The sequence below is a fragment of the Schistocerca nitens genome, chromosome 6, assembly GCF_023898315.1.
Source record: "Schistocerca nitens isolate TAMUIC-IGC-003100 chromosome 6, iqSchNite1.1, whole genome shotgun sequence".
NCBI classification, from domain to species: Eukaryota; Metazoa; Arthropoda; class Insecta; order Orthoptera; family Acrididae; genus Schistocerca; species Schistocerca nitens.
In genome coordinates this window covers 429,321,610-429,333,760 of record NC_064619.1, presented here as the reverse complement: position 1 = coordinate 429,333,760, position 12,151 = coordinate 429,321,610, and the positions used below count along the sequence as shown (strand labels likewise).

General features: G+C 43.1%; 1 protein-coding gene across 1 annotated transcript in view; it reads right to left on the bottom strand.

Moving 5' to 3' along the window:
• LOC126263389 (uncharacterized) overlaps positions 1-12,151 on the bottom strand; it is a 285,649-nt gene that overhangs the window by 31,038 nt on the left and 242,460 nt on the right. The window contains exon 14 of the mRNA XM_049960483.1: positions 3,040-3,199. Coding sequence (XP_049816440.1) covers positions 3,040-3,199 — 160 coding nt within the window. The remainder of the gene's footprint in view (positions 1-3,039; positions 3,200-12,151) is intronic.

Below are 12,151 nucleotides of genomic sequence, written 5' to 3'. Positions count from 1 at the left end.
GTTACTTCCAAAATTAACAACGCTCTTAGAAAAAGCCATCGCAGCTTTAATCAGGGGGTCATTCGAAGGTGCTCTTCTTCCAGCAACGAATGATACATGATTTATATTTAAAATGTAAGCATTTATTTTATGTAATTATAGTTAAAGTTAAGTTACAGAGATAAGATTAAACCAACAACGAATCACAACAGGACACTATAGAATGCCACGGAGAATAGTAATATTAAAGGTTGGTATAATTAAAGAAACTGAGAAAGATCCATCCTAGAACTAATTATATTCATAGTCGAACATATGCAACACGTACACACTGCCTGACAAAAAAATCGAGGCACCTAGAAGATGAAAAGGTTACAAGACGGGCTGAGAAGGTACGTGATGTTCTTTCAGTGATTACAAAGTCATATTAAAATTATAAAGAACTGGCCTGCAAGACCAACTTACCAGTACGAAGTTATATTACATCAGGCCTGGACGCATACTCTGATTTGGTTTAGAAGGGTGTCATAAAACCTTTATATCCTCTTCTGAGGCAAACTGGCAGACAGCTACTGTGACTGGCCTTTTATATGCTTTATACTAGCACTGGGACGGAGTTAAGTTTCGAGCTGTTACCATGCATGTTCTGTCGGGAACCTTGTTGGCCACGGAAGTACCTCAGAATCAGGCAGACAGTTCACAGGAACTTGTGTCATATATGGACAAGCATTGTCTAGATGCAGAATGGTACCATAATAGTGTCGCATGAGAGAGCATGCATAAGGACGATGTATGTCGTGATGTATCCTTCTGCTGCTAAACTTCCCTCAGTCACTACCAGGTGTGACCAGAAGTCATATTGAATGATTTCCCCATACCACAACGCCAGGAGTAACACCGCAGTGACGCCTCGAAACATTGGAAGACCAGGACCTCTTCCTGGGTGGCCGCAACACTTTCTGGTGATCGTCCTCTGAGGTAGTGCAGAACTGCGATTCAGCTATGAACACAGTATGACACCACTCATCAGCAACCCAACCTTCGCGGTAGCGGCACTTCTTCAGGATCAGTCATTTGTGTTGTGTTAGCGGTAACCTATGCATTATACGGGATTCCCCACTTCGGCTACTGTTGGACTTCGGCCAGTGGTCCTAGATAACACAGAATGTTGCAGAGAGTCCATGTTCTAGGATGGTAGGGGCTGATGTGAAGGGGTTACTGTTTGAGTGGTACACAATAAGGGTATCCACCTGATCTACCGGTATGTTGATGACGAGCATGACTGCCTACACGTTCCCATCCAGTTCTACATCGAGCCACTGTCACATTCGATTGCCGCACGAATCTGGACTTAGCACGATTCCACCAACCGACCAAATAATGGACCAGGTGAGGCCCTACTAAAATTCTGTCGGGAGCTGATAATGCTGTCTCAGACGGGCATGCGGCATATATTTCACAGTGACTAACCATCATCTGACTATTTTCACGCCCCTTACATAGCCTAAGAGGCTTACAAAAACATGAAACATGAGCAACAGTAATGCACTCTGGTTCCCGCGCTACCTATCATAGATTATTGAAACTTCAATCATTTACATACCTGCTGTTGATGTTGACGTGTAGAAAGTTACAGTGACATCCGACAATGTCTTCTAGGTGCTTAGCCGGCCAAAGTGGCCGTGCGGTTCTAGGCGCTGCAGTGTGGAACCGTGAGACCGCTACGGTTCGTATCCTGCCTCGGGCATGGATGTGTGTGATGTCCTTAGGTTAGTTAGGTTTAACTAGTTCTAAGTTCTAGTGGACTAATGAGCTTAGAAGTTGAGTCCCATAGTGCTCAGAGCCATTTGAACCATTTTTTTGTAGGTGCTTAACTTTTTTCGTCAGAGTATCTCATTCATTTTATTTAGTAAGACCTAGTTTGGAATGCGCTTGCGTCACGAGTGGGAAGAGCAGCAAAAATACTTTGGAACTGAATGGACTCATGCTTTGTTCTAATGCTTACTGTAAATTAAGCAAATTTTGGTAGCTTATAACAAGAGAGGTTTAATGGATGCTGGAGACGAACAGTTGATGCAAACATCGTCATGTTTGCTGTTATTGTATATACAGTGAGGTGCCACTATTCTGAATGTAGGACGTAAGATGTTTTTTTCGTCATTATTCCTCATCTGGGCACTAAAAGTGTGGAATTTGGAGGCGAAGTGCGAACGAGATTACGGAGCGTCTGGGAGCACAGAGCAATTGACGGTGTGTGAAACAGGGGTTACCTGAGTGGGGTTAGTGTGTTCTTTAGGTTGGAAAGTTTAGTGTAGTTACAGTTTTAGCTTGTTTCCTGCTGTAGTGCCGAAGCGTTAACTTCGTCAATCTGGTGCAAAAGCGCAAGCTTTAGAAAGTAAAACTAAGCGTCCAGCAATACGAAGTTCTGAATTATTCATGTGGAATTTCCCGCTGGAGTTAGCAGAATTTCCATGCAGTGCCACTGAGCTTTAGTGATTTAAAGCAAAGAGTCATTACTTCGAACTTTAGTTGTTACTTAGTCAAAGTCTTCAGTTTAATGAGCTAATATCAGAGAAATTATTTGGCACGAGGTTTCTGTCTGGATCTGAAATATGCCGTCAACCCCCCCCCCCCCCCTTTTCCCTTTCCCACCTTCTCAACATTATGGTGGCCTACATACGTGCCCATTCTGTGGAGTATATTGTCAATATTTATTGCCGACTATAAATGATTGAATAGAACTAAAAGTCTTGTGTGCCGGCCAGAATTGTTGATTCCCACTTGCTATAATTCAACAGTCGCAGGTACCATAAGCATAAAATTTGACGTTGAGTTGACCAGAGTACGGCCATGTGTGGTCGCTTCCGTAGACAACCAGCAGATAAACAATTTAGTGGTCACCCGTCTTTCCAGCAGACTTATTACTAAAAGAAAATTTTGTTTACGGAGCAGGTTGTGTGTGAGGTTGCAGGGCTGAGTGTGTGAGTAAAAGTTTTAGACTTTTTTTCCGCAGACTGTTCACTTTGGCGAGAGCCTATTTGATTGTGAGGGAGCACTCACCTGAGGGTCTGTTGAGCACGGCCCGGCCGCAGACGCCGTCGTTGACGAAGGAGTAGAGCGCTCCGAAGGAGAAGCCCTTGCGGCTCCAGCTGTAGTGCGGCACCGAGTAGACGAGCCGCAGCGGCGACCACGACCGCACGCTCACGGGGAGCCACTCTTGCTTGAAACAAACGCCACGACCATCACAACAGGCCCGCTCAACGTCAGACAGCTACTGCAAGACATGGTACCAAATATTAGACAGACCATCACAAGAGCACACTGGTCAATCTGAACCGCTCTAGAGCTTCTAGAACTGGTACAAGGCTGCCATGTGACCATCAAACGCTGAGGAACGTATTGATAGTAGAATGACGGCTATACAGATGTAACGGAATCACATTGGATCACACGAAGAACGGCGAAAAGAAGCTGTCGTTGATGGTAAAATATTTTTATACAGCGTGTCCCAGCTATCTTGTCCACCCAAAATATCTCTGGAACAATAAAAGCTATTGGAAAACGACTTTCACCGGTATCAATGTAGGGCTGGGGCCCATGAATGTACATATTTGGAAACATTCTAAAACTAAAGCATATGTGTTTTTTAGCACAAACTTATGTTTTTTTAAATGGGCCTCCTATATTTTTTCTTCAGCAATCCATAGCATGACAAAGCACATACACAACGGCGTTGATTGCATCGCAATATTCCCATTACATCCCGAGATATTGAGACGCGAAGTTGACGCTTGAAACACCCGACATGCGCTGCTAGCGTACGTCCTGAGGCTCAGGCGTGAACCCCAAGCTGCCCGTAATCGCGATGTGATTGAAAAGTAAGAGTCCCTCTTGATAAGTATGGAGGTGTGATTACACATGTCAATCACATCGCGATTACGGGCAGCATGGGGTTCACGCCTGAGCCTTAGCTGGGACACCCTATATAAATTGAAGGTGGAGAGGGGAGAAAGGAAAGGGAAGGGATTACTGATGTCAGCTCCAACGGGACATTACATGTCCGAACGCACAGACACCACCATGCATTCATATATAAATAAGAGACTGACCATCTTCTTCAGTGCTGATGTACAAATACGTCCGACGTCCTGCGGGAATCTGAGAGTAGCGAGCATGGAGGAAATGGACAGGAACGGCGGGTAGGTTGGTCGGTCGTCATGTGTGCCGAGATAGTCCGCAGAGTTGTGATAAATACAGTGCACCGAGTGTCGCAGTGGTTAACGCACCGGCGTAGCCAGCTGGAAATCTCGGGTTCGAATAGCGGTCCGGTATACATTTTCACTCGTTGTCGCTGATTCTACCTAATGTCCCTATGCATCTGACTTCGGTAATCCCTTTCCTATCCTTTCTTTTTATTTCTTCCCTCTCAACCTTCAGCTTACATGTAATGTATTACAGCTTAGGATTCCCCGTGGTGTCTGTCCTTTCGGACATGTCAGGAAGAACACACACCACGCATTCATATGAAAAATATTTTTACTCATTAAGCCGCATTATATGCCCATTAAAACTACTTAATTTCTAATCCTCTGCTGTTTTTTTTTCAGGATTGCATGGGTGTCCCTGAATGGCTTAGCACTGTCGCAAGACGGTGTCACGTTCACTTGTAAAAGAATATTTTCCGGCGCATTTCGGAGGACTGGGGCTGTCGGGAGAAAAGTTTCAGGCTCTTATTGGCGGACCGTCGACAGTCGGTTGATGCTGAAGCTAGATACTGAAAGGGGTGGGGGTCGGGGGGGGGGGGTGAGGGGGGTAATCGAAAGTATTGTTGCTTTTGTGCCGCCTTCATTCTCTAGTGGACGTTAATATCTCTCGCTCGTTGAGACTGCGCATATGCTTCAGTGGTAGCTGATAGCCATGGAGCCGGAAGCCTGCTGCTGTCACCTCTATGGAAATTCCACCGATTTTTCAACATTTTCAGTTGCTTCATCGACTCTGCTTTTATAAATATTGCTTTTTCTGGTTAACATTCTTCTTGGCTATATCCAACAACCGATCTTATATTCTGACTTAGGGGTCTGTGGCGTTCGTCCTCTTTAACTCATTCTTTTATTCCTTTTTGAGCGTCGAAAAAATGTACGACGACGTGCTGGAAAGTAATGCCTCCGAATTGTTTACTCCTCAAAATTGGTTGAGGTATTACACTTGATGCACATCACTTGGTCGACTTTCCCACTTTTTTGAAGCAAGTTCCAACCCTCTGCCACTAGAGGGCTCGGATTGTAGCGTGTGACGTGGCGGTGTGTTACGTAATTATGTCGATGTGCGTGAAACAGCGTGCTTTAAATGACTTTCTAACTGCAGAAGAGTTTGTCCATGGATGAAGCACCTTCTCCCTCAGCATGACAACACCGGACCACACACGAGCATTGCGACATCTGTCAAGAACGCGACACCTTGCCTTCACTACCACCGATCATTCTGCATATAGTCCCGACTTGATCACATCCGATACTCATCTGTTTCCTTCAGTTAAAGAACGCCTTCGAGGACTTCTCTTTGACAGTGATGAAACGGTGCAAGCGGAGGTGATTCGCGGCTACATCAAGAAAGTAAAACATTCTGCAGTGACGGTATCAACAAACCGATCTCTCGTAGGGGGAATCATTTTCGTCGCCCATATGACTATGTTGAGGAATGAATATATAGACATCAACAGTAAGGATGTAGGTCGCTAACGAAGTTTGTTTTATTGAAAAAGCATCACGAATTTTCACGTCAGAAATTCGAAGCCATTACTTTTCAAAACGACTTCTTACGTTGCCACAGCCACCCATCACACCACACTTTTCCGCAGTATTTATATAGGGAGAGTCCGTGAAGTATTTGAAATCTCGAAGACTGGGTACTATTTTAATAGAAATGACGCTAAAGGCGTGATGCCGCTATGAAAAAAGTAAACACGCAGTCACGGCGAACGAGAAATTTAAAGAACTGCCAAGATAGAACCGAGGCAACACAATAACATTAATACTATCGTTTCCTGCGCACTCCCACTATCTGCTTGCAGCATTTTCCCAAAGACGATGGCCCATCAATGTCAGCCTGAAGATTTCTACCCAATAACTCCACTTCTGCAAAGAATTGCAGGAAGAAAGCCTTTTATAAGTGAACGCGACACTGTCTCTCGAAAATGTTCAGCGATCGAGGTGCACCAGTGGAATCCTGAAGAAGTTCCCAGCTGAAGAATCTAGAAGTCGAGCATTGAGAAAGTTTTAAGTGGTAAGTGTGACGACCTGGATGGTCAAATTTTACAGTGAATAACAATGGCCACAAAAGCTACTGACTTATATAACGAACTATCGCGTTTGGGCGTTCCGTGAATGAACTTTACTGTGTTGTTGGTACATCAGTGCATACAGTCGTATGTGTCTACAAGGAATGACGTACCAATCGCAGCAATATAACACATAACAATAGAGAGCTCACACGAGTGTCTCACCTTGTCTCTCGGTTTCAAAGCCGACGACGAGTTGCTACAGTCATTAAATGCAGGTTCATCCCAATCTGTTTCCGAGCGAATGTAGGGAAAAGATCTGAATGCAATGAATGTTTCGAGGCGGGTACCTCGCAAAAAGCCACTGCTCACGGCGGCACGTCAATTTCCATCATGTTGTCAGACAAAGTAAAGCGTTAGAGCTGCCGACTGGAGGCGTGTAGTGTGGTCTTTCACGTCGTGATATTGCCTTTCTGTCAAATGAAGTGAGATGTCCATTGCACCAACGATCTAATGATGTATATAAGACGCCGTGTGTAGAGGGTGTAGTTCAGGCTGTACGAGGTTCTCTGATATTTCGGGATGTTCCTCGTCCCCTAACTTTGGCTCACTCATATGAGTTATCACAACCTGTAGGTCTATGTTAGTATTCCGTAAGAGCAAGTGTTGCTCTTTCTTCTACACGTTCATAATGAGTATGATGTGTACACTTTCGTCTATCAGACTAACAACTGCCATGGACGTAGGGATGCGTGCGTACGTTCCTAGTCTGACCAACATTCAGGTGCCCTACCGCACCTCGACCGTTCCGCTAGATCAGTGCTTGCTGCACGTACAGACCAAATAAAGTGGTAGACAGAGTACATCTTCACTCACATCTCTGCAACTGCTTACTTTCCATGTACTTTGACTCTTACACAAAGGTCTGATTTCTGTACAGATTGTAGGCTCACAGGACAAAAAATTAGTCAACCATAGGGAAAGCATTAGAAGCATCATTTAATGTCGTGTAATCCCGCCCCTCCACTTGACATCCGTCTGCATTCGATTACGAAATGAGTCCACAAGATTGTGCTGATACTTCGTATCCAGTTAAGCCACTCGCTGACGGTCTGATCGCGCAATTCCACCAAACTGCATGGGTGCTGATGTCTGCGTTTTACCCGCTGTTCCAATGCGTGACAGAGATATTTTATTTCATTTCCTATTGTTCAAGTCAGATGATCTGGCAGGACAGTCGAAATGTAATGCGAGGGGGAAGTGTTCAGAAAACTAGTTACAAATTCTCCCAGCCCAATGAACTTTGCTGCTGTCTTTATGTGCCTGTACGAGTGACGGCCTTTCTGAGGTGACAAAATGTTCACTGCATCCAGTTTCTGCCGCATTACTCTCTCGCTAACAGATAGAGATGGTCTTTCATTCACTGCCTGTGGCAATTCGTGTCGGGTTTGGAAGAGATTTTAACTCAAAAGTCATGAAACGCCTCTCCGGTCCCTCTCAGTCGCGACCTTTCTTCGGCCACAATCGTAACGTCGTGTTCGTGGCCACGTGCGTTACATTACTGCTTACAGACACGTTTAACAGCAACTTCAAACACCGAATTGTCACTGGTGCGGCCAAACACGACTGCCACTTATTGCTATTTGTCACGTCGCTTCATCTACCCATGTTTACGTTCAATATCTGCTTCAAACATAAATGTCTCATCGATCGCTATTATTTTATGCCCACGCAGAGGCATTGCACACGCGATTGAGCACGTGATTCGATCACTGCACCATCTGTGAAGGCTTAACGAATCATCTGTGCAGGCGCACTGAGGTGGCTAACGATTTGTACGGTGAGCTTACATCACTTTTCTCACTCTATTTTATCCCTCAGTCTACAAATGCTATAAGCGTAAGTTTGTCTCAGATTCGAAAGTAAGATGCCCGAAGCAGTGTGACAACCAACCGATTGTATCTGGAACTTGTATTACTTTTATGTTAATTTAATATTAAATATCACATGTCGTCTTGTTCCAAGAACCGGAGTGAAAGTGGTTTGGATCAATCTAGTCGCCGAAGCATTGTGAGTACTAAGGATACCTTTTGTTTACACGGAAATATGTTTATAAAGATGCGTGGTCTGCAAGAGCATCATGGATGCCAGCTGTTTAAACTTAAGCCACTGTACCTCTGTGCTGCTCTTTTTTTTAAATGTAATTGTAATAATAACAGTAACAATAGAAGCAATAATAGGCTAATAATAATAATAAAGTAAAGGCTAGACAAGACAACATCATGCTTTTCTAACTCTAAGGAACAGAATCTGGAAAGATATACCTGCAACAGCCGTGCACCTGTAGGACATAACTAGGATCGCTGCAGCCAGAGTAAATATTAGCTTCACCGTCTCCGTCGTCCTTTCCGCCCATCTAATATAACCCTTTTTATGCATTAAAACAACTGTCCAGATGGCTTTTATTATTATTGTTATTATACATTTTTGCCCTTAAGACAGTGACTGAACTTGAATAATACATTATTATTCTACATTCCCGTTTTTATGTTTTCTTCTTCTTTCTGTCTTCCCAAAATCTCTTAATTATTTCACTGTGTTCGTGTTTCCTTTGTTCGGTCCATATTTTTCCCGGTCTCTTCCTTTCTTTTACTTCCAATTTCGTGTTCATAATTTTGTTTCTGAATTTTTCTCGATCATCTATCATTTCTTTATTGACTCCTGCTTGTTTTAGGTCTTCTTCTATTTCATGAAACCAGTTGGTTTCTTTGATTGAGCTGCTGACTACATCAAAAATCCTCTTTGTGAGTCTGGTGATGTTCATTCTGTGTATGTGCCCAAAGAATGTTAACCGACGTTTTCTGATTGTGTTTGTGAGTCTGTCTGTATGTTCGTACAGTTCTTTGGTTGGCCTCTTCATCCATACACCATCTCTATGTACTGCTCCTAAACTTTCTCGAAGGATTTTACGTTCTGTCTCTTCTGTCTCTGCGATCCCTGATGCCCCGATTGTGGTCGTTTCTGTTGCATAGAGGGCTTCTGGTAGTACAACTGCATTGTAGTGTCTGAGTTTCGCCTGTCTTTTTTATTGTACGCATTCTGAAGTTTTTCTTTTCGTTCTGTATTGGAGGCCTTGTTTGATACTCCGGTGAGCATGTATTCTCCAAGATACTTCAATTTTTTCACTTTTTTAACCAATCCGTATTTTGTGTGCATTATTTGTGTATTGTTGTTCTTTCTTTCCATATATTGTGTTTTCTCGTACGATATGCGTAACACCGTTTTAGCAGAAACTTCATGTAAATATTCCAGGGCGTCTTGTGCTTCTTCTCTGTTATTGCTGAGTATTACCAAGTCATCTGCAAATGCTAGGCATTTTATGATTGTATTGTTAGCACGTGTTGTTCCTAACTGAATTCCTTTTACTTTTTCTTGCCACTGCTTGATAATTTTGTCCAGGACTATGCTGAATAGAAGTGGTGAGAGACCATCTCCTTTCTCCTTGTCTGCCACCTGTATCTCAAATGGCTCTCCCGTATTCTTCTAGTGTGTCAAAGAGAGTCTGCCTGTCAATGGAGTCATAGGCCTTCTTAGTCCACAAATGTAACTACGGAGCTGTTCGCCTGTCTGACCTTCAAGAGTGTTCGCAGGTTCCAAATTTGTTCAATACAGGATCTTCCCTTTCTGAACCCTGCCTGGTATGCACCTATCTTTCCATCCACTTGTGGTTCCAATCTGTTCAGTAACACCTTGGACCGAATTTTATAAGTGATCGGTAATAATGAGATCCCTCTGTACTTATTAGGGTCTGTCCTGTCTCCATTTTTGTGGAGTGGGTGAATCAGTGCTCATTTCCATTCCCGTGGAATTTTCTATGTGCTGCGTATTTCCAAGAGAATTATATGAATTTTCTTAGTAATATTTTGGTCTGTGAGTTTCCATATCTAAGCGATAATGCCATCTTCCCATGGGGCTCTGTTGTTGTTTAGTTAATTTTATAACCTTTAATTTTATAACCTCTGTGGTTGTAGGCGGCTTCGAGTCTGGGTTTGGCAGTGTTTTTGTGAAGTGTAATTTTTCTTTGGGCTTCTCACAGTTGAGGAGTGTATCAAAGTATCTTTAACACTATTGCAATTTTCTTTATTTTTTCTTTCTAGAGATTCATTTGTTCTTCTAAAGCAGAAGTGTACCCTCCGTCACACACCGTCAGGTGGCTTGCGGAGTATGGATGTAGATGTAGATGTAGATATAGATATTTTTCCTGAATATTCTGTAGAAATTTCTCGTGTTATTTTTCTTGAAATCTTCCTCGATTTCATTTAGTCTATTTTTGTCGTATGTAGGTATTTTATTTGTGACAGTTTGCGACTTGTCATCTTCGGGAAATGAGCTCCATCTGGATACGGCTGGTAGCTCCTCGGATGCTCACGTGGCAACACGATTTTTAAACTGAGTAGTTTACGATCGTGTTGCCCCAGGAGCGTCCGAGGTGCCGCCAGCAGCGGCAGGCAGGTGGTGCTCATTTTCTGAAGACGAATTCCACATGAAGTCGAAACCGGTCACTAATAATATAATATTGCGATCTGGACTATTGCTTTAAGCTAGAGTCACCAAATCGCTCTCTAGACGATCTCCAAATTTATGACTTTTTCCTTGTTGCTATTTAATTCCCGTTGTCGCTTGAACAGCTTATTAGTTTATTGAGATCGACAGAAATTTAACATGGAGAAAAGGTGATCATTTCTATAATTCTCTCTTAGATGATACCATTCGCAGCACGGAACACCAAGCAGTCCATAGTCGGATCGCTTGCAACAGATTCACGATTCGCTTTTAATTATTTCATTGCTAACCAGTGTTAACCGTAACAAGGAAACAACAAACGCAAAACATACTATGAACAGATACGTTGCTTTATCTTTCTTGGCATAACAAGAATAGGATAAAGATTTATTTAAAGCCTTGACCACGGTTTCGATATATCTAAATACACCTTCATAAGAAGCAAAAATACACTAAAATCCCATCCTGCAGTGGAGATACATAAAACAATCGTGCCAAAGACGTCGTCAGTAGTTGGCATGATGGGATCCATTTGTTGCCCTGCACACGTCGAGACGATATTCCACTTCTCGTCACTTGTTCACCAACATTTCAGGTGTAACAGTCCCAACCGTCACGACGATTCTTCCCCGTAAATGATTGATGACTCTGGTCTTTCCACTGCGCGCATCATCATCAATTCTGTGTTGAAAGTCAACAGCAAACTTATACCTTTAGATTTCATCAGTGGGTTTTATTTCATGTAACAGTTGCAACTTAAGTCTTTTACCCACATCATCATACACAGTACCTTTAGACATTTCTAATTGTAGACTACGTCTGGCCAATGTCCGAACTCACGAAACAAGGATCTGTTGAACAACATCTTCAGGAGTTCTCATTTTACCTGGTGATTTTGCTTTTAGAACACTACCAGGTTCATTGGAAGACTTTAGCCGATGATGGACAGATTTGCAGTAGGTGGTTCACCACCATACTGACATCTGTAATTACGTTCCAGTGTTACAACTGACTCAGTTTTCACAAGCCAAATAACACACTGCGCTTTCTGTTGCGGGGTACACATTGTTGCTGAGTTGCACTGCACTGCACACACGCCTGGTCTGAATTGAAGGAAAACCCAGCACTGGTCCCGTCTCAAGGTCAAACAGATCTGTCAACTGCAGGCGAGCCTAACTTTGAGAGTTAATGTATCAAACACCACGAACTAGAACAGTGTACGTCACTTTGTGCAGATTCTAGGACACATTAGAATTAGGGTGTTCCTTTTCAAACACCCTGCATATAAAATTTCTTTAAGAGTAGACTTCTAAATATGTTCAAGCTGAGGGA